The 24,141-nt window shown below is 37.8% G+C and overlaps 1 protein-coding gene across 4 annotated transcripts in view; it reads right to left on the bottom strand.

Moving 5' to 3' along the window:
• Positions 1-24,141, bottom strand: part of CRIM1 (cysteine rich transmembrane BMP regulator 1) — a 257,771-nt gene that overhangs the window by 200,305 nt on the left and 33,325 nt on the right. For all 4 annotated transcript variants that reach the window (XM_027850424.1, XM_027850425.1, XM_027850426.1 and 1 more), the window contains exon 2: positions 1,395-1,568. In XM_027850424.1, the coding sequence (XP_027706225.1) occupies positions 1,395-1,568 (174 nt within the window). The remainder of the gene's footprint in view (positions 1-1,394; positions 1,569-24,141) is intronic.

A 24,141-nucleotide genomic window follows, 5' to 3' on the forward strand; every position in this document is an offset into this window, starting at 1 on the left:
GGGAGGCAGGTGACATTATTATCCCCATTTTACAGTTGAGTAAACTAAGTCAGACTTACCCAGTTAAGTGACTTACCCAGGGTCACAGAATTAGGAAGTATCTAAGGACAGATTTGAAGTGAGATATTTCTGAACTAAGAACAACCTCAGAGTTCAGGATCATGGAATTAGAAGAATTATAGGTGAATGGTGGTATAACCAACCATCTCTGTGGGTGGCTGAGGAAGACTAAAGATATAGGTCAGTCAGTCAATCAATAAACATTTATTAAGCACCAGCTATGTACCAGGTACTGTGCTAAGCACTGGGGATACAAATATGTAATAACAAAAATGTTCCTGCCTCAAGGAGCTTAGGATCTAAGAAGGAAGACAACACACAGTCAGCCCACTAGCATTTGTTAAGTACCCACCATGTATCAGGCACCATGCTAAGTGCTGGGAATACAAAGAAAGACAAAAGACAGGCCCTGATTTCAAGGAGCTAAAAATCTAAGAAATTGAGGAAGCCAATGACCTGGAAAGCCAAAGTGTGTTAAGGCCTCTAGAGTCACCTTTTTTCATCTTGAAATCAATCCATTTTTAGAACTAGAAAGGACTCCAAAGGTTATTTCATTCCAATCCCTCAATCTGCATACAAGGAAACTTAGGAGCAGAAAAGGCTGATTTGGTCAAGTTCATGAAGCCAGCTAGTGGCAGAGCAAAGGCTAGGACCCAGATCTTCTAGCTTTATTCTCCTGCCTGTGGTCCCTAAGCAGTGTCACTCTTTCCTTTCCTACAATCTCTTTGTGAGAGATAGTTCACCATGCTTCATCCTTCAGTTAGGTAATTCAAGTTATTGCGTGGTCATGAGTCAAACAAGACTGCCAATTCACCTATTAATTGTCTAAAAGCCATGAATGAAGGATGCAAGAATTCTTGGTCTTATTTTCCTTCTCACCTTACACTGATTTCCTAACTTCCAGCTTTTATCTCCAAGTAATCAAACCCTCATTGATAGATTATTTAGTCTCTTTGCAAAAGAAAACAAAATGTTTTTGTCAGCACCAAGCGCTAATCTCTAGACAACCAGTTGTGAAATCAATTTGTTGTACAAGGATTAATCTGGCACAGACACTTTCTCATGAAATCTAGAGAGTTAATGTTATGCTATTAAAATCACATTATATGCCTATATCCACATACATAAACATACCCACGAACATACATACACACATATAAACGTGTGTATTCCAAAGAACTTGCTCATAATTATGTTCCTTATCTGTAGTTATAAGAGCCATTAATCTCTGAAAGCACTTACATGCTTGATTTTTCAAGGGCAAATACTAACACCCAAAAAAGTACACAATGCAAAGTTTTATAAGTGGATGGTTGGCTAAAATAAGGACTTACCTTCAATCCTTTTTAAGGCTGAAAGGCACATATCCTGCCTGGGAAACTCAAAAGGATTATTGCAGGTTCGAATGGTGTCACATTCACATTTCCCATTGATAATGTTGCAGCCCATGATAAGGTTTTCATTGCATGGTTCAAAACCAAGCAGCTGGTCATCGTCCCAGTTTTCATCTGTAAAACAATTAACAGACAGATGGTATTTGCTTGTAATTTCCTTCATATCTATTTAAGATTGAAATACACCGTACTGTTAGTATCAAACATTTTAATTTTACTTTTCAATTATAAAAAGCAGTTCAGTTGAACAATGACCACAGTGAGAACAGTTGACTCTGACAGAGGCCTTAAAAAAGAAAAAACATCACTTTACACGGGCTTCCAGGGCAGAGCCAAGATGATGAAATAGAAGCAGCATCTCCAACCATAATTTAAAATATTTATTTAAAATATCTCAAATTAAAATCTTGAGTGTCAGAGACAACAAAAGGTCAGAGTGAGACATTTTTCCAGTCCAAGATGACCTGGAAGTCAGAAGGCGAGGTCTGTGACATTAGGGCGGAGGCTAGCCTGGAGTACATATGCCAGCAACACTAGCTGTGGGACTTGGGAGGACGTGACAATAGAGCAGCAACAGCTTCAGAAGCCCTCAACCCAGAGACAGGCAGAGAGGAACCCTTTCAGTCACAAGGGAACAGATGCCCTGTAGAGCAATAGCACTCTCAACTGCAAGGAATCAGGGGCCATCCCTGCAAAAGGACCGGAGCAGAACCACACCTCTCCCTGGATCACACCTCCTCAGAAGCACCAAAAACTTCCAAATTCCCAGGGCTAACTCTAAAAATGGCAGAATAAAAATGTCTGAATCTCGAGATAGTCCCCTCCCACCCAGGGGAATAGAGTCTAACCTTGACATAGAGTACAAAGTCAAGAAATAGGCTGAAAAAATGAGGAAACAATTAAAAAACAAAAAAGAACCTGACCATAAAAAGCTACTACAGTGACAGGGAAGATCATGACACAAACCCAGAAGACAACAAAGTGAAAACAGTTATAAGCAAATCTTCAAAGAAAAAGTGCAAATTGGATACAAGCCAAATAAGAACTGCTTGAAGAACAAAAAAGTGATTTTCAAAATAAAATAAGAGTAGTATAGGAAAAATTAGGAAAAGAAATGAGAGTTAACAAGAAAATTATGAAAAGACAATTGACACCTTGGTAAAAGAGACATTAAAAAATACTGAAATAACACCTTAAAAAAAAACATAATTGGACAAATGATAAAAGTACAAAGCTTCACTGATGGAAATAACTCCTTAAAAATTAGAATTAGGCAAACAGAAAAAGGTACAAAAGTTCACTGAAGAAAATAATTCCTCAAAAATTCCTATTGGGCAAGTGAAAGCTGATTACATGAGACATCAAGAAACAATAAAACAAAGACAACAGCATGAAAAAAAATAGAAGAAGATGTGAAATATCTCATTGGAAAAAAAACTGACCTGGAAAAAAGGTAGAGAAGAGAAAATTTAAGAATTATTGGACTACCTGAAAGCCATGAGCAAAAAAAGAGCCTAGACATCATATTTCAAGAAATTATCAAGGAAAACTGCTCTAATATCTTAGAACCAGAGAGTGAAACTGAAAGAATCTGCCTCTTGAAATAGATCCCAAAATGAAAACTCCCAAGAAGATTATAGTCAAATTCCAGAGTTCCCATGTCAAAGAGAAAATACTTCAAGCAGCCAGAAAGAAACTATTCAAATACCATAGAGCAACAGTCAGGATCACCCAAGACTTAGCAGCTACAATGTTAAAAGAGCAGAAGGCTTTGAATATGATGTTCTGAAAAGCAATGGAGCTATGAACACAACCAAGAATGACCTACCAGCAAAACTGAGTATAACCCTTTGGGGGGAAAACCGGACATTTAATGAAATAGAGGACAATCTTCCTGATGAAAAGACCAGAGGTGAAGTCTGAGGACAGAGTGAAGCATGCTTCTTAAATTTACTTTATTTTTCTTGCTCTTTTTTTGTCAACATGGCTAATACAGAAATACATTTTGCGTGACTTCACATGTATAATTGATTTCATATTGCTTGCCTTCTCAATGGATAGGAGAGGAGCTAGAGAGAAAGAATTTGGAACTCAAAATACTAAAAAGTCATTTTTTGAAATATCATTTTACATGTATTGTCTCCTTTGATCCTCATAAGAACCATGTGGAGATTAAGTAGAATAAGCATTATTATTCCCATTGTGCAGATGAGGAAATGGAAACTTAAGCAGATTAAATAACTTGCTCTGTCAGTAAACAGCATCGGGATTTTAATTCCTATTTCCTGACTTAAAATACAATCTCACTATATCATAATGCCTTGATAAGATAATTTTTTTTAAAAGTACTTTTTTTTTAAACTGGGGAAAACAAAATATATAGGCATTGTGCAGCTATGTATGTATAGTGATCCTTCAATCTATTCATTAAGCTTCCTGAATATATTGGTAAGTTTATACTGAATCATTCAGTTTAAAATACATGATTTTATAAAATAATCTAGTTTTTAATTCCTCTTCAATAAAATCAACTGAAAACTAAGACAGGAGTTACTATTTTCTGACAATATGACTCTGGAACTTAAGAAAGGATAAATTTTTCATACCATGTATGAAGTGAAGGCCTGTTTTTAAAACTGGCTTTTCCTTCATCACTGCTTTACCAAATATACATTGGACACAATTTTTTTAAAAAAAGGCAAAAAATGAAACAGTCTGGCAAAAAATAGGTTTAGACCAACATCTTACACAATGTACCTTACACAAAAAGCTTAGTTCCAAATGGATACTAGATTTAAATATAACACATTAACAATGCTGCTGCTGCTGATAATGATAGCTTTATATATCATTTTAAGGTTTGCAAAGTGTTTTACATATGATATCCTATTTGATCCTTACAACAACTTTGTGAGATAGGAGCTATTATTATTCCCAGTTTCCAGATGAGGAAATTAAGGCTGAGAATGATTAAAGGATTTGCTCAAAGTTACACAGATAGTAAGTGCATGAAGTCAGACAGACCTTCCTCAGTCCAACACCAACACTCTTATCACATATCATCTGCTGGCATCTAGAAAGAAAACAGATGGAGGTATGTATCCTTGACAATTACAGCTACTACAGGCTTTATTAATCAAGGGATAGAGAAGATGATAAAAGAGCAAACAGATAATTTCAATTACATGAAATTGAAAAGCATTTACACAAACAAAATCAATTCAGAAATGACAAGAAGGGAAACTGTCAACTAGAGGGGGAAAACTTTGCATTAAGCATCTCTTATAAAAGTCTGATATATGGGGGGCGGAGCCAAGATGGCTGAGTAAAAGCAGTGACTTGCTTGAGCTCCCCCCCAAACCCCTCCAAATATATATATAATATATATATATAAAATATATATAAATGGCTCTAAACAAATTCTAAAGCAACAGAACCCATAAAAAGACAAAGTGAAACAAATTTCCAGCCAAAGACAGCCTGGATGGTTGATGGGAAAGGTTTATCACACCGGGTGGGGAGAGAAGCGCAGTTCGGCCTGGGCACGCAGGCCGCAGCAACCCTGGAGCAGGCCTCAGAGAACTGAATCGCGGGCAACTGTGGCGGTTTCCAGACTCCTCAACCCACAAACGCCAAAGACAACTTGGAAGGTCAGTGGGAAAAGTCTGTGTCAGTGGGGAGAGAGAGAAGCCGGTGGTCTCAGCTCCAGTCCCCGAGCTCGGCGGGGGGCAGCGGCTGCCTCCTGAGGTACCGGCCCACAGACTGAGGGGGAATCCAGTGGCTGATCAGAGGGGGACTTCAGGGATCTCTCTGCTGGTGCAGGATTCTCTTGCTTTGCCCATGCTTGGATCTGGGTCACAGTTCTGGGTGGCGGTCCTGGGGCAAGGAGGAGCACTGGCATGGTGGAGCTTGTAGTGGCTGTGGAGAGGAAACCAGCCTCACAGTTCCAAGACAGAAAAGAGTGCTCATAAACCAGAGCACAGGCCAGGAAAGGAGTAAACACCTCGCCCTTGATCATACCACCTTGGAAGAACTGAAAATTTACAGGTCCCTAGAAGTATCTCTGAACACTGCTGCACAAAACTCCTGAAGCTTGGGACAGTACATTCTCCACACTGGAAACAGACTCCTACCTTAACAAAGAGTTTATAACTCAAGTAATTGGCTGGGATCATGAGCAAGCAGCACAAAAAGAGTCAAACTATATTATCTTACTTTGATGACAAAGATCAAAACATACAACCAGAAGAAGACAACAAAGCCAAAGCTCCTACATCCAAAGCCTCCAAGAAAAATATGAATTGGTCCCAGGCCATGGAAGAGCTCAAAAAGGATTTTGAGAAGCAGGTAAGAGAAGTAGAGGAAAAGCTGACAGTGATGCTAAAGGAGAACCAAAAAAATACTGAAGAAAATAACACCTTAAAACATAGCCTAACCCAAATGGCAAAAGACGTCCAAAAAGCCAATGAGGAGAAGAATGTCCTTAAAAGCAAAATCAGCCAAATGGAAAAGGAAGTCCAAAAGCTTACTGAAGAAAATACTTCCTTAAATATTAGAATGGAGAAATTGGAAGATAGGGACAATTTGAGAAATCAAGGCACTGTAACACTAATCAAAAGGAATGAAAAAATAGAAGAGAATGTGAAATATCTCATTGGAATAAACAAGTGACCTGGAAAATAGATCCAGGAGAGAGAACTTAAAAATTATTGGACTATCTGAAAGCCATGATCAAAAAAAGAGCCCAGACATCATCTTTCAAGAAATGATCAAGGAAAACTGCCCTGATATTTTAGAACCAGAGGGCAAAATAGAAATTAAGAGTCTACCGATCACCTCCTGAAAGAGCTCCCCAAAGGAAAACTCCTAGGAATGTTGTAGCCAAATTCCAGAGTTCTCAGGTCAAGGAGAAGATATTGCAAGCAGCCAGAAGGAAACCATTCAAGTACTGTGGAAACACAATCAGGATAACACAAGATTTAGCAGCTTCTACATTAAGGGTCCAGAGGGCATGGAGTATGATATTCTGGAGGGCAAAGGAATTAGGACTACAACCTAGAATCACTTACCCAGCAAAATTGAGTATAATCCTTCAGGGTAAAAAATGGTCATTCAATGAAATGGATGACTTTCAAGCATTCCTGTGGAAAAGACCAGAGCTGAATAGAAAATCTGACCTTCAAATACAAGACTCAAGTGAAACATGGAAGAGGTAAACAGGAAAGAGAAATCATAAGAGACTTATTAAGGTTGAACTGTTTACTTTCCTGCAGGGAAAGATGATATTTGTAACTCATGAGTCCTTTGTCAGTATTAGGCAGTAGTGGGAAGGAAAAAATTATATGTTTGTATAGACAGATAGATAGAGGGCACAGGGTGAGTTGAAGATGAAGGGGTGATATCTGGAAAATAAAATTAAGGGGTGGGAGAAGATTATACTGGGAGAAGGAGAAAGGGAGAAGTAGAATGAGGTAAAATATCTAACATGAAACAGACAAGAAAAGGCTTTTACAGTAGAGGGGAAATGGGGGAAGGTGAGAGGGAATGAGTGAATCTTATTCTTATAGGATTTGGCTTAAGGAGGGAATAACATACACAGTGGGGTATGGAAATCTATCTTACTCTACAGGAAAATAAGGGGGGAAGAGGGTGAGAGAGCAGGGGTTTGATAGAGGGGAGGGCAGTTTGAGGGAGGGGATAATCAAAAGCAAACACTTCTGAGGAGGGACAGGGTCAAAAGAGAGAATAGAATAAATGGGGGGTAGGATAGGATGAAGGGAAATATACTTAGTTTTTCGCAACAGGACTACTATGAAAGTGTTTTGCATGACTACACATCTATAACCTGTATTGAGATGCTTGCCTTTTCAATGAGGGTGTGTGGGGAGGGGAAGAAGGGAGAAATTTGTAACCCAAAGTTTTAAAAACACATGTTAAAAATAAAAAAAAAATTAAAAAAAGTCTGATATCCAAGATATATAGGAAATTAACACAAACATATAAGAGTAAGAAGCATATCCCAATGTATAAGTGAGCAGAAGATATGAACAAATAGTTCTTAAAAGAACTGCAAGTTATTAGTATCTCTATAATATTGTTCCACATCTCTTATACTAAAAGAAACTCAAATCAAAATAATGCTCAAGTTTTGCCTAACACCCAGGGGATTCTCAAAAATGATGAAAGATGGAAATAGTAAATGTCAGAGGGGCTGTGGAAAAGACAGGCTTACGAATACACCGTTGCTGAAACTATGAACTGGTCCAGACAGTCTGGAAGAAAATTTGGAATTTTGCTAAGACTGACAAAATGCCTATGTCCTTTGACCTGGAGATCTTATTGCTAGGCATATGCCCCAGTGAGGTCAAAAACAAAAAGAAATGTTTCATATGCACCAAAACATTCATAGCAATATGTTGTGGTAGCAGAAAACTGGAAACAAAGTAGATAAGCTCTAAGTAAACTGTGCTACATAAATATAATGAGATATTCCTATGTCATTAGAAATGACAAATATGAGGAATTCAAAGAAATATGTGAAGATTTATATGAAAGCTGGACAGTGACATAAGCACAATCAGGGAAACAATATACAGAATGATTACAATATAAATGGTAAAACACCAAAAGGAAATGGAACACTGTGTAATTACAATGAACAAGCTTGGACCCAGAGAAGAAATGAGACAAGGTACCTTTTCTCCTTCACTCCAGAGATACAGCACTATGGAAGTGGAATAGTGTATATACTGTTAAATGCAATAGATGTGTTGGCTTTGCTTAGCTGATTTTCTTCTTTTTTTTTTTTTCTTAATCTATTAGAAGGAAGGGCTCACAATGTCAGGGCAAGGGAAGGGATATATTTGAAAATGAATATGATAGAAAAATGAAAGGCATCAATAAACATTTTAAAGTAAAGCCTAAGATACGTTTGAATAAATTTCTTATTGCTGCTTTGCAAACTTAACCCGATGTACTTTAGTCTAGCTGCTAGCAACTATTACTATTTCAAAATACAATCACAGGTAGCAAATGTGCTATTTTTGGTGAGTCTCAAAATTGTAATTGAGGCTATATCCTGTAGTGTTCTAGTAATATAATGAAGGAATGTTAGAGCCATAAGGAACCTCAAGAATCATATAATCTAATTTCCTCATTTTATAGGTGAGGAAAGTGATGTCCTAAGTGGTTCAGTGACTTGCCGGAGGATGTAGATAATACGGCGATTTAGTGGCAGAACTGGAACTAAAACTCAACTCTCCTGTCTTCTAGGTCAGTGCTATGATAAAATTAAACTATAAGAGAAAAGAGATGGGGCCAAAATATTTTTAAAGAAAGCAACATATTAGTTCTGATATCTTAAGAAAATTTTGAAATTAAAGGATCAAAGATTTAGAGTTATAAATAACCTTAAAGGTCATCTAGTCCAACATCTTTATTTGCAGGTGAGGAAATTGAGTGCTCAAGTACAGAAGTGATCTACGTTTTACTTGTATGACCTTACTTGAAGTCATACATACAGATCCAGGATCTGATCCAGTTTCTATGGCTCTAATTCCAGCATTCTTTCCACTATACTATGTACTGTCTCCCTTACAGCTGAACTAGCTATTCATAAATGACCAAATTGTTTTTCTTCTGTTATGTTCTGTTTTCGCCCCTCAGTATTAATAGATATTTTGTGTCAATTCAACTGAGTAGAATGTTGCTGATACAGATCTAAAAAAGGCATTAAAAATTCTTCATTTAAGATAGGTAAAAAGAAATATAAATATAATATATTAATATAAATATAATAAAATATAAAATAAAATAAAAATGAAAAAGTTTTTAGCTGTTAACCATTTGTCCAAACCAAGACAAGTAAAATGTCAATTTGGGAGATTTATTTTCATGTAAACAGATGTAAATGTAAACAAGTGACTACAAAAGCTTTTCTTTTGGTTCTATCATTGACTTAATAAACTTGGGCAAATGATTGATTTCTAAATAAGACCTGCAAGTTCCTGTTAGAGAATAATAAAACTAGAAGATACCTTAGAGGTCAATCACTCTCATTTTATAGATGAGGAAATTGAGGCCAAAAAAGGTTAAATAATTTGCTCAAAGTCACACAGGTAATAAGTGGCAGAACTTGGATTTAAACTTGGGTTTAATCCTATGACTCTAAGATTAGGGCTTTTCCACTGTACTGTGTTACCTTTATAGTAGGACATTCTTCCTTCATGCCTCATTATGGCATGGCAATGGCCCTGAGGTTCTCTAAAGGTATCCCAGTCAGGTATAAGCTGGAAAGACTTCAAGTACGGTGACTCACAGGTCTGATAAACAGGGATTAGCCTAGTTAAGTTTAGAGAGGTTCAATACTAGGTTGGCCACAGGTTAATGAAATTTTTGACCCCAGCAACTCACAGGGGTTATTTAATAAAGCACATGGAAGTTAGGGCTTGATTCAGTGAATGAATTACATCCTTTACCTTCCATTTTTCCCATTCCCAAAGAAATAAAGTGATGTTAAAGAAACAACTACACCACATATAATATTGTGCAAGTCTTTCAGGTAGATAGACATTTCTATGGATTTCTTTCAGAAGTGCCAGGAGGACCCTACTGCACCCAAATGCATCATCCACTTGACTTAATGATGCCGAAAATTCCACAATTACAATGCTATCCTTTATTTGCTGTTACATTGAAGTTCTCTTGTGAAAGGCAATCCCTTAGGACTTACCATTCATTTATGTCTCTCCTGAGTGCAGAGAATGTAAGAAAATAAAAGGATTATCACCATTCAGGAAGGAGAAAGAGAGAGAAAGGTAGGTAAGTTTTGTTTCAAGTTGTTCTCTGTCCATTGCAATGGTTCATACCCAGATCTTATAGTGAATATTAACACTTAGTTATGATATGCACCAATATATCACTTGATTTATCAAAAAAAATATATATATATACATACATACACCCACACACCCACACACACACATATGGACATTGAGAGTGGCAGAATTTAAGGACAAGAATTTCTCCAATTATTTAGGTCTGTCTTTATTTCCATAAACAATGTTTTATAGTTGAATCCATGTAGTTCTTAGGTATATTTTGGTAAGCAGAATCCCAAACATTTTATACATCTTGTAGTTATTTTAGATGGAATTTCTTTTTCTCTCTTTTCCTGATAGGTTTTATTGATATTGTATAGAAATGCTTATGTTTTGTGGATTTATCTTGTACCCTGCAATTTTGCTAAAATTATTGTTTTAATTAATTTTATTTGACTCTCTAGGGTTCTCCAAGTACACCACCATATCACCTTAATAAAATTAGCATTTCTAGCACTGGGTCAAATAGAAGTGGTAGCAATGGATATCATTTTTTTTCACCCCTGTTCTTACTGGAAAGGACTCTATGAAATCCCTATTATATATAATATTGGCTCTCTCTCTATCTCTCTCTGTATATATGATATACAGTATATATTATAGATATACAGTCTCATATATATGTGTGTGTATATACATATACACGTACATATACATGTGTGTGTATAGTGGCACAGGGAATAGAGCACTAGGCTTTGAGTAGGGAGGACCTGAGTTCAAATCCGGCCTCAGACACTTACTAGCTGTGTGACCTTGGGCAAGTCACTAAACCCTGTTTGTCTCAATTTCTCATCTGTAAAATAAGCTGAAAAAGGAAATGTTAAACCACTCTAGTATTTTTGCCCAAAAAATTCCAAATGGAGTCACGAAGAGTCAAACATGATTAAAACAACTGAACAACAACACCACACATTATAATAATAAGGAACGAATCATTTACTCCTACATTTTATAGTGTTTCTTTTCACAGAAATAAGCTGTATTGTTTCCAGAAGAGGATAATCCAGGCATCGAGTCCATGTTATATGAAAGCTGAAGGATCTAAGGACATTTATTCTGTAGAAGAGAAGACTGAGGGAGACATGATAGCTATCTTCAAATATTTAAAGAGCTCTAATATAGAGCAAAGTTAGTTTCCCCTTCCATTAAGCCTAAACCATTAGAAATCTCCAGATGTGAAATGAAATACTTCAAAAGATGATAGGTCCCTCCTCATTCGAAGTATTCAAGCAGAGGCCGATGGCTACCTATCAGGAATGTTAGCTTCCTAACTTCCTTTAAGTCTCAACTAAAAATCCTTTTTTTACTGGAAGCTTTCCCCAACCCTTCTTAATTCTAATGACTTCTCTCTGTTATTTATTTCCTATTAATCCTGCATATAGCTTGCTTGTATATATTGGTTTGCATGTTATCTCTCCGATTAGATTGTAAACTCTCTGAGGGCAGAGACTAATTTTTGCCTTTTTTTATTCCTAGTGCTTGGCATAGTACCTGGTACACAGTAGACACTTAATAAATATTTATTGATTGACTGATTATTGATATAATGGGGATTCTTGTTCAAGTATGGGTTGAACTACAAGACCTCTGAGGTCCCTGCTAAATTTTGGATTCTTTGTTTCTGTGATAAAGCCTTGAAATTAGCATAGTGATAATGGTAATAGGGAGTGGCTATGAAGACCATTTCAAAGGAAGAATGTACTTATTTTTGCCTCTGTGCCCACTTAATTGATCTAATTTTTTAAAATCCAATTTGAATGACCAACTTCCTCCTTTTCCTTATCTCTACTGACACAGTAACTGCCTCTTTCAGACCCTCTGATTTGACTCTTTAAGCTTTCAATTTTCTTGTTGCAGTTCTTGATTCCATTGTCTAGCTCCTTCTGCTGCCTATGAATAGGTGCTCTTGACTTTTTGACTAAAGCTTGCGAAATGTTCATGACATTATTAGCAGACACCCCATGCAGCCTGAGGGAATAAAGGACCAATTGTCATGACTGCTATATTTGGCTGGAAAAATGGTCCTGCAGGACCAAAATTAAGATAAAATTTATTAAGGATATGTATAAAGTCCTATACTTAAGTACATGCCATTCACAAGGGCAAAACAATATACCTGAAGAAGGAATCTAGAAAGAATTACTAAGGATTATGAAATCTTGGGCAAGATTTGCCCTTCAGGGCATAGATAGTGTTTACAACATTGCTACCAATAGAAGGCAAATGAGAAGAAGAGGAAGGCAGATTTGATAAGTAAATAGCTAGGCAAGAAGATGGTGTCTGAACAGGTTTGAGATTGCTGAACTGCAGTTTCAACAGGCTCCAGGCCAGGGATAAAGTATACCTTCTGGATAATATGCTTCTATTACTCTAGCCTAAGATCATATTAGTTTTTTTGAGTTAATATTGATTTATATTGAGCCTGTAGTTTCTGAAAATCTTCAAGGTTTTTCTTTTTCTTTTAATGTGAAGTAGTGCCTATTAATATCTCTCCCATGTGCAACAGATTTTTTTTTTTCATAGAATACCAATTAAAAGGAACCTAACAGGCCAACTAGGCCATCCAGAGCGACAACACTTTTACAACATATCCAAGTGATGATCCAATCTTTATGAGAAAGAATGCACTGTTTCCCAAGGCCCCCATTCCACTTTTGAATAACTCAAATGAAAAGTTTTTTTTCTTTATTTCAGGCATAAATCTGCCTGATATAGATAGTAGCACTACATAAATGTTAGCTATTATTATTTATGATCATTTTATCTTCCAGTTGATGGAGGAAGCAATAAGAGGAGCTACTGTTCTGAATATGATCCTCACCAACAAGGAGAAACTAGACAGTGAAGTAGAAATGATCAGAACCTTGGAAGTATGGGGGTGAGGGAGTGGAGCAGGTGGGAAGTGATAACCTCTTAGAATCTGAGATCAAAAAAGGAGAAAAAAACAGGACATGGACTTTCACATACCCTCTATTTTGGGAGAGTAGATTTCAAAGGTTTCAAAGAAAAGACAGATGGGCTCTATGGTCTAAAGTCCCACAGAGGAAGTCAATCCAAGAGGGATGAGAAGCTCTGAAAAATACAAAATAGAGCAGACAGTTAAAAAAAAAAGTTTCTTATGAGGAAGAAAAAAAGGAAGTTGTTTAAAGAGAGCAATGTAGATGCAATAGAGTTTATCAACCAAATTAAAAGTTTAAAATGTGTAAAGAAGATGAAAGTAAGAGTAAATAATGAAGAATCTGAAAAAGATCTGGAGTTCTCAGTGGACTTAAAGCTCAATGACTAAAACATGTGACCTGGCAGCCAAAAAAGTAACTATAATCTTAGGCTGCAGTAACATCCATTCATTTGAAACGCTTATTAAACACCTCCTGCATTCCAGACACTGTGCTAGTTGGAGGGATTGGGGTGAGAAAAGAACAAAAGAGTACCATAGGGCTTAGAAGAGAGCTAGGAAATTTATTAGATGGAGATGAAGGGGAAGACACAGCATCCCAGATAAGGAAAGGGAAAGTATCCCTGCACTCTCCTTTGGTGGGACTACATATAGAAAACTGTGTTCAGTTCTGGAAGCTCCATTTTAAATTGCAGAGCATCAAGAGGAAGGCAACCAAGACAATGAAGGACCTTAAGGTCATGCCATATGTTTCACCTGAAATAACTAGGGATATTTAACCTGAGTGAGAGAACATTTTGGAAGACATGGTAGCTGTCATGTGGAAGAGGAATTAAATTTGCTCTGCTTGACCCCAAAAGGGAGAAAGGAAATATATATATACATATAAAATATATTTTAAAATATATAAAATATAATAGGAAATATATAATACATAAAATATATAATATATAAAATATAATAGGAAATATAAGTAGAGGTTGGAAAAAATAGATTTAGGCTTGACATAAAGAAAAAACACCCTTTTAATCAGAGCTATCCAAAAGTAGGATGGTATACATTAGGATGTAGTGGGGTCTCCCTCATTAGAGGACCTCAGCCAAAGGCTGGAGAGTAACTTGAGTAACTACGTTATAACGGGGTACTGTTGCTCCGACTGGACTAGATGGCCTCTTGGGTCTCTCCTAATTCTGAAATTCTATAGGATGGGAGAAATGTGAACATGACACATACCTACATAAATATATATGTGCAGGGGAGGGGGAGTAGGTGGTACAATGGAAAGAGCACTGGACTTCGAGGCAAAAAAGACCTGAGGATTTGAACTCATTTGCTTACTAGCTGTGTAACCCTAGACAGATCATATAACCTCTCTCTGCTTCAGTTTCCTCACCTATGAAATGAGAAATAATAATAGCACCTACTTTCCAGGGTTATTGTATCAAATGAGATGTTTATAAAGTGCTTTGCAAACCTAAAAGCATTATATTAATGATAACTATTATTATATAGTTCACAGGAAAAATACCTGAGGATTTTCTGGGAATAAGAGCTCAATATGAATCAACAGTGACTCAATAAAGCAATGTGATCATCAGCTGTATTAATAGAAGCATTCTGTCCAGAAAGAGAGAGGTTATAGTGTCATTATATTTTGCCTTAGAGTGTTCAGTTATGGGTGACACAGTTTAGAAAGGACATTGACATGCTGGAATGCGGCCAAATGAGAATGCCCAAACAACAAGGGGACCAAAACAATGCTATATAAGGACAAGAAGGAATTGGGAAAGTTTAGCTTGGAGAAAAGAAATCTTGGCGAGAAGGTGGGAATGGAGGTGGGGAATATTAAGTCTTAGAACTGGAAATGAAAATGGAGATAATCTACAACTCCCTCCCCAGCTTACCCCACATTTTATAGATAAAGAACTTGAGGCAAGAGATATAGAGACTTGCCAAGATTACATAGTACTGTCCCCTGGTTCTCTGATTCCAAAGTCATTCTTCCCATCACACTACCCTGCTTCAGGAGAGCTGTCTTCAAATATCTGAAGGACTGTCATGCAGAAGAGGAATTAGTCTTGTTTTATCTGGCCCTGGAAGAACTAGGATGATGAACAGAAGCTGTAGAGAGGTAAACTGCAGTTCTAAATGAAGACCTGTTTGCTGACTGTCTATAGAGATTGACAAGAAAAAGGAATAGTCAAAGATGACTTTGAAATTTCCAACCTAAAGATTCAATTGACAGTACTATAATTAACAAAAATAGGAAATGTAGGATGGGAGTCAGTTTGGGGAAAAGTATGAGGGTTAGGAGAAGGCAGAATATTTAACTAGAAATGTCTGGCAGGAAGATGTATCTTTAGGCTGCGGCTCATGAAAAGCAAGGGCTAGGTATTGTGATATGGGAGCTGTTCACTTATAAGTGACAGAGGAAGTAAAGGAGCACTCTAAGGGGCCAAATATAGAGAGAGGGAGGAGTGCTCCAATCTCCCAAATTCCAAATTTCTTGCTGGAAGTCCCTATCTAAATGACCTATGAATGTCTCAAAACACAAAATATTATAAAACTGAATTTAACTAAGCTAACATTTATATAGTGCTTACTATGTGCTAAATACTTTACAATTATTATCTCATTTGATCCTCACAACCCTGGGACGTAGGTGCCATTATTATCACCATTTTAGAGATGAGGAAATTGAAGCAAACAGTTGTTAAGTGACTTGCCCAGGTTCACAGGGCTAGTGAGTATCTGAGGCCAGATGTGAATTCAGGTCTTCCTGACTCCAGGCCCGGTGCTCTATGCATTGCACCACCTAGCTGCCCTACCTAAGAAGCAGTGGGCTATAGGAGAAAAAGTCCTAGGGACCAATAAAAAACTCGTGAGTTTGAATTTCCTAGTTCTGCTATTTACTATTTCACTTAACCTCTATGGCTTCTGTGTGTTAATCTATAAATGAGAGGGCCAGCCAAGATGATCTCTTGAGTCCTTTCAACTCTAAATATTATGATTATCTGCTAGGCATAGTGATATATGTATGTAATCCCTGATACCAGGGTGATAGATAGAAGGAAAGTGTGAAGGATCACTTGAATTCAGATTCTAAGCTGTAGTGGACTAAGTTGATCGAGTGTCCACGTGAAGTCCAGCATCAAATAGTGATAAGCCCATGGGAGTGTGGAACCATGGGCAAACTGGTCTATAGTGGAAATGGAACTGATCAAAGCTCCCATGATGATCAATAGAAATCAAGAGAGAATATAGAGATTAAAGAGAGGGGGAGAGAGAGAGAGAGAGAGAGAGAGAGACTGTCATTATGGTGGAAAACTCTACTCTCCAGTTATTACCAAGCCATAGCTTTCTCTCTTCTAGAGCTGAAAAGGAATATAACCTCAGGGTTTTTATTGACTTTGGCCTCTTTGCAAGACAGCCAGTCCAAGCCTTGCCAGAGGGACTGTTACACGAAGTATCAGAACCCACTGTATAATATTATAATATATAATAAGAAGAATCTGTTTTTCATGATTCATATAAAAACTATAAGAAGACACAGATATTGTCAGGCATTTGCAATTGTTGTTGCAAAGTCTTTGCAAAGAGTCAGCAACTAGGAATACTAAAGGAACACAAGATCACAGATTTAAAACCAGAAGGGCTCTCAAGGGTCATCTAGTCCATTCTCTACTTTATAAATGAAGAAACTAAGGCCCAGAGAAGTTACTTTAACTATCCCAAAGTCATACACAACTGAAGGAATGGCACCAGGCCAGTTAGAGTCAGGAAACCCACAAGAGTAGAGTGGAAGGCCAACAGTAGTCATACACCATTGACAGGAAGGAAAGGATACTGAGGTAGCTTGTTCTCTGGGCCTTTGCTGTCTTTATCCTATTCTCATTCCAGTGAAAGTCAAACATGGCCTAAAAGTCTACAAGAGAAGATAACTGCAAATAGCTTGCTGAGTAGTATGTACAAGGTCAGGGGACATACAGGGGTTTTCTGGTTTACTTTGATTTGGTTTTAGCAGAAGCAATTCCTTAAACCTTTATATGTAAAAAGGAGTTATTAAGACACCTTTTGAAACACTGGAATGAAGAAAAGACTAAATAACAAGATGAGAATATTAGCTTTTCTAGGATCCTGGAACATTTTTCTCATTATAAGGATGATTAATGCCACTATTTAAAAAGATATCCTTATAATTTCTATCATCATCATCACCATGTAACACAAATAATCACATTGGAGTAACAACTGTGGGAAACAAGTTAGCAACTTTTTCATAAAGACAGGTATACCTTTGAAATCAAAGCATGCTGCCCACAAACAAATTTAAATACTGCTCATCTATCTGCTATGACCTCTACCGTATAAATTCTTTGAATTCATGAAAAAAAGTCAAGTCAAAGAATATAAAGTGCCCACCAAAGTTTAAATCCAATATTAATGTTTCTAACTAATGCTACTACTGGATAGAGAAACAATTTTACTCCTTAATGTTCTCCAAAAAAGGAAAAATCCCTTAATGGTTATGTAATTGGAATATGAGACTATTTTTCCTTCTGCAATGCATAGGATCTTCTGATCTCTGCATATGATGAAGTACAAATTTCCAACAAGATGCTTTTGACCTTTCTTAGAACGCATTGAGTGGCATTTCCCATTGATTTTCAACTCTACCATAATTAAACTGTCCAGGTCCAATGGGCAAGCATCTTTTTTTTTTTTAGGACACATACTGGAATCTACAAGGCTTTTCATATTTGTAGTAATGAAGTAAGTTAGGGAGATAGAAAGCAAAAAGTGATAATTGTTCCTGCTGAAAAATCCTATATAACATAGGGCATGCATAATAATCACAAGGCAATTGTTAAAATATACCAAGTCCTTGAAATTCATCGTAAGTTCTCTCAAGGGAACAACCAAATGCAGATGATGAGGATGCTGAAGAACAAAACTCTAGCCCCGGGGTGTGTTAAAAACTGAATATTAATATCTAGGTAGGACTGTGGCTTATATTATAGAAATAAAATATTTAATTCCTAAGATTCATGTGAACATACCATGGAGACTCAGACACAAGAAACTAAACTGCACATGAACCACCCCTTCCCTGAGACAAAAATTATGAGTATACATGAAGATACAGGAGAGTCACAGAATCACATTGAATTTGAAAGTTGAAAATGACTTCAGTAGCTATCTAGTCTAACTATACCTGAAAAGAAGCCTCTCTACGGCCTATGTCGCATGTAAGCATCCAAACTCTGCTTGAAGACCTCTAAGGAAGAGGAACCTACCACCTCTCATTCCATAATTGTTAGGATATTATTCCTGATATCAAGGCTAATTTGGCCTCTTTGTAGCTTCCACCCATTGATCCTAGTTCTGCCTATTGGATCTAAGCAAAACAAGTGCAATTCAAGTCTTCCATGGGACCATCCCTCAAATAGCTGAATACAGAGCTATCACATTCCCCTCTGATTCTTTACTTCTCTAGCCTAATCTATATTAAACTAAATTTAGTTTCTTGCTGATAGTAACTATGGGACCTCCACTCTCCCATGTACAGGGAACATCTAAGTAAAACCAAATAAATACCAAATCACAGGACATCACCAAATCAATGGATACGTCTAACTGATACTGGAGAGCAGCAGCATTCTCTATCAGGAACAATAACTGTTTCAACACCTTTCCAACCAAAAAAGATGGTCAACAATTATGACAAGGAAACAATTTTTCTGCTAGTCTCCTAGCTATCTAAGTTTGAATTCTCTGTGCTTTATTCAATATTTAAGTTTTCATTTAAGGACTGGAGTGTTTTTCTTTCAGGAGTGAAAAGCTGGGAATAAGCCTCCGCCCACTCCAAATGGACAATTGCCCACTGTCACACTGTTTTCCCCCCTCTCCCTGAACTATGAAAATCAAAGGAAGGAATTTATATGTGTTTGTATTCAAATATGTTCCCTAAATGGAAGCAACCTAGGTGTACAGAGAGCCAAGCAGCTTCATGGTCTAAAACGCATGTCCTTCCTTGGACATGCTGGTTGTGTGACCCTAGGCAAGTCACTGAATCTTTCAGTGCCTGAGGAAGCTCTCCAAAATTTTAATTTTAGAAGGGACAAATCTGCATCGGTGGAGGGAATTTCCTCACAGGGAATTACTTCTACCAATGAAATCACAGATGTCCAAAAAAAAATGTATTTTTCCACAACTAATAAAAATGGTTTGACATTTGCATTCAAGAAAGCAAGAAATACTTTATGAAGACTAATCATTTTTGCACATATTAAAGTATTTACATACTTTGCCACTAGAGGCAAGTCAGATGAGGTTTGGTTTTTTTCCCAGATTTGTTTGCAAATCCTTCAAGATTATCATGAACAAGCTCAAATTCTACAGCAATGGAATGTGTTATTAGAAACCCTTCAACTGATAAAGCTCCCAATCTTACTGAAGTTACATCTATTCAAACTTCTGCTTGAAAGGGAAGCAAATGTTACTTGACCACCTGTTTTAAAGAAGCCCAGTGAAAATTTCTGGAAGTAATAAGTTTTCATCACATATAAGTCAAATCAAGCACAGTTCATACCTACTGATCCCTTATGTTAGGGAATGGGGCATTGGGATTAAATATGTATCCTTATTAACTGCTAGTTATCAAACATTGTGTATAAATAATACCAAAGAATTAAAATATGGGTGGTCCCCAATTTATACTGTGGCTATGTTCAAAAAGCTCATTTGTAAGTGTAAGCATTGTTTCTATGAAATCCAGAGTTATGGAACTATGGTTACATTCTAGAATTGTCCAGAAAGGTCTATACTCAAAAGGTTCTCTTCTCTGAAGCAGATTACATCTCCTGGTCACAGAGTCATCATCAGAGGCAGTATCTATGCTAAGTCTTCCTAATCCAAAGCCCAGAATTATATCCATTACACCACATACTATATCTACAAGAATTAATCTATCACATAGGTGAAATAGTAGAAAATGTTACCTATTCTGGAGCAATTGTTTTATTTTAAACATATCCAATCATGTTGTTTCCTGAAGGGAATACAGCATGGTACAGTGGAAAGTGTGCTGGGTCTAGTCATTCAGCCAACTCAAGGGACCTGAGTTGAAATCCTTACCCTGCCTAGTACTTCCTGGGTGACCTCGGGTGCTGCACTCCCACTCTCTGAGCCCCCGAACTTCCTCATCTGTAAAATGATGGGACTGTACCAGATGACCTGCATGGTCCATCACTAAATATATGATCATATGTTACAATACTAGTGAATAAGCAAAACTGAAAGGTCTTATGGTGATTATGAAGGAAGCTTCTGGGAAATCACAAGTACTTTAGAGACACATGAAACTGGCTCCCAATCACAATTTGTTTCACTTTGAAACTTGCTTATGGCTTCCCATGTCCTTACCTCAGGTACGAGAGTAGTTTGCTACCTAGCACCTTAGTTGGAAAGTCAGGCTGGGGTTTTTCTTAAATCTGATTTTTCACATCTGTCTCAGGTTTTTTTTTTGCTTGCTTGTTTTTTAAACAAAGCTCAAAACCTTGCAGAAGACTGCTCTCAAGGAAATTTCTTGATGAGAAGAGGTGGAAAACCCAGTTGCTACAGGTGCGGCATTGGAGTTTACAACATTCCATTTATACTCACCTGATCAGATCTGGTATCAGCTAGTTGTTATAGGAAGCAGCGGTATATACCTGGGACTGTAGCCCAGCAGGCTGGTGTAATACTTAATCAGTATCTGACCACCCCCCAGGGTCACCATTCCAAATGGTTTGCACAATATTGCATGCAGGCAAAGAAAAGAGAATTGGTCAAAATTTGAGTGAGAGAAAAAAACATCTTCTAACGGCATCATCCAATCCTGTTCTGCCAAATGTGAACAGTTAGTTTATTTGCAATGGAGTTTCTCCAAGTGGTGGTCATGCCTATTTCTTCAGGTGTGGTCAAGGCAGAGAGGTTCCTCAGACCCTCTCCTCCCAGACAGGTGTTCTAGTGTAAAAAGGATGGAAAGCTTCTGCCTACAGTTTCCATTTCTTTTCTTAGAGCTGGAATTTAATTTTAAGCCCTCCTAAAGCAAACTTGGCTGCCACCCCATGGGTGTGCCTCACATGTAGTTTGGCGATGGCCCAGAGTGAAGCCCCAGTTATAAGTAAGAACACAGCCTGCCCACTGAATTCCACAAGGGTTTGCACAAATACCTGCTGTGCCTAGTTCTGCATCCTGGTTCCTCAAAATATTTTGATTTGAAGGGAGGTAAGACAATAAGATTCTATGTATCTTGCTTCTATTCATTTAAGGAACATTGACAGAGGGTTCTATATCCAACTGAATATACACCTAATAAGGAGGAAACCAAAAAAGCCTCATGATTCCATAATTAGATAGGACTTGACTTTGTGGCAACCCTTATCCTATTTTAAAAGGTCTGACAAATACGAAGAATTCAGAGAACCTAAGGAAGAATTGTATGAAGTGATGTATTACAAAGTAAGCAGAACCACAGGGAAGTATTTATGGGACAACTGCAGGGAAAACAGCACTGAAAAACTTCCAGAACTCTGATCAATGCAGTGTCCAACGATGATTTCAGAGATCAAGGATGAAGCACTGAATAAAGAGATGGTGAACATCAGGTGCAGACTGAGATCTGCATTTTCATATATAGTTAATCTATTGTTTTGATTTGTTTGACTTTATTTGTACAAGACAGCTTTCTCTTGGGGGGGGTGGGGTCAATAAAACTTTTAAACCTGATTTCCCTGTCTAAGAAAATGTTTCCCAAAGGCTTTCTCAGTGACTAATCAGTGTCAGACTTATATCTGACAGAGAGGGAAAGGGTACAGGGTAAGCAGTAATTTGCTTCATTCACTACTTGTTTCTTCTCACCCTTCAGAAACCAATTAATTCTGGGCTAGACTCAGAAGCATTACTAACCACTGGGGATCTTAAGTGGGGAAGTCCTGTTTCAAATGATAATGCCAAGATATCTAATTAATCAATAAGCATTTAATAAGAACCTACTACGCTTCAAACACTATACTAAGGGCTAGTGATGCAAAGACGAAAGGGAAATAGTCCCTGCCCTCAAAGAGATTTCGTTTTAACATGAGAGACAAGATAGATGTACATCTAAGACACATACAAGGCAGACACAAAAGTATCTTTGGATGGGAAGGCACTAAATAGTTAGATGTTTGTTCCCTTAACCCAGCTCATGTGAAGCTCCCGTAATTTATTGTTTTAGTTCTTGCCTTTGCATCTCTCCCCTTGAACTCTTCAAAACAAGTGCTATTCTCGCTGGACTTCTTGAGGTTCCTCACACATATACCTTTCCTTCTTTGGTCTCAATGCCTTTTCAAAGGCTATACACCATCCCAGAGAACACTAACTTCTCACCTCTGCCACTTAAAATTCCTACTTTCCTTCAAGGCTCAACCCAGATGCCATCTTTTATGGTTTTTTTTTTCCTGATTCTTAATCCACCAACCCAGCTGCCACCCCTGTGTACCTTCAAATCACTTGGTGAATATTATGGGTATACTTCATATGCACACTTATAAATAGATGTGCTATCTTCCCAATAGAATGTTAAGCTCCTTAAGGGAAGGGCGATTTCCTTTCTGTTTGTGAATCCCCACGGCCTTCCACAGGCCAGCCACAAAGAAGGCACTTAAATGTTTGTTGATTTGACTTATTGATCTTTGAATGGACCTCAGACCCTCCAGTCAGGTATATCTGTCCCCACATTTATGGAGAAGCTGTTCTACCCTTTACCAGGAGTGAAGAGGCACAGTCATCACTGGTTTACTGCCCTTAGAAACCACCCAGTGACCTGGCATCTTTTTTTACCAGAATTTACCAGGCCTGCTTTACAGAATTCATTCTGTCCTAGCAATACCTTTCCTTCTATTTTAGCCTGAGGCCAACAGGGCACTTTGTCCAGGAGCAGAAGCTGCTCATTCTCTGGAGTACTTACTCTTTGTTCACCAGTTCTTCCTTCACCCCACCCCCACCATCTGAGGCCCATCTAGGACACACAGAAACCCAGAGGTCATAGTGCTGCATTCTTTCAGATGCATGCCAGGGCTCCTGGTGGGGGGTAAGGGTGGAGAGGAGGAAGCTCAGTGGAGGTTTATTCTGTCTGCTGTGGCCGGCACTCCTTGTGCCCTCATGCCCTTGATCATCAGTGGGAAAGCAAGAACAATCTCAGGAGCTCCTTTTGGAAAAACACAGAGAGGAGGCTGCACATTCACAGAAGTGGCAGCTTCTTACTTCCCTGGCTCAGCCATCTCATCTACAAAATGAAGGCATTAAACTAACTACGGTCCCTTCTAGCTTCAAAATTCTGTGAGTCTATGATCACTTCACTTAAGGTCTTATGTGCTTACAAATCTTAACAAGTGTTTCCTACTACTGCTTCTTAGAGGGCAATGGAATATTACAAACTTCAAAACCAACTTTTCCTCTAATTCTGTCTCAGTCTCGAGCTTAATCTCCCAGTCTCCTTTGGTCTGTCTCATTACTTTGCTGTGGTTACACTTGAAGATCTCTAAGGGTCTTTCCCAAGGGTCTTTCCCAGTTCTAAATCTATGATCCTAGGATTCTCTCTCTGACTACCATTTGCCTCTATCTCTTTATCTCCTATCTGTGTCTTGGGTTTAGAGTCAGATGGAGGTCAGCATTCACACTGACCTCAGACCTTGTTCTTACATATCTCCTATCTGTGTCTTGGGTTCAGAGTCAGATGGAGGTCAGCATTCACACTGACCTCAGACTTTGTTCTTATATCAACTTCCTGTCTCCTCTAGTTGGCAGTTCCTTGCAGTTTTTAAAATCCATTTTTTTATAACTTTAGTTTTCACATTACCTACATATCCCAGTGTTTGCCACCCCC

This window comes from Vombatus ursinus, unplaced genomic scaffold (assembly GCF_900497805.2).
Source record: "Vombatus ursinus unplaced genomic scaffold, bare-nosed wombat genome assembly UNPS02009062.1, whole genome shotgun sequence".
Taxonomy (NCBI): domain Eukaryota; kingdom Metazoa; phylum Chordata; class Mammalia; order Diprotodontia; family Vombatidae; genus Vombatus; species Vombatus ursinus.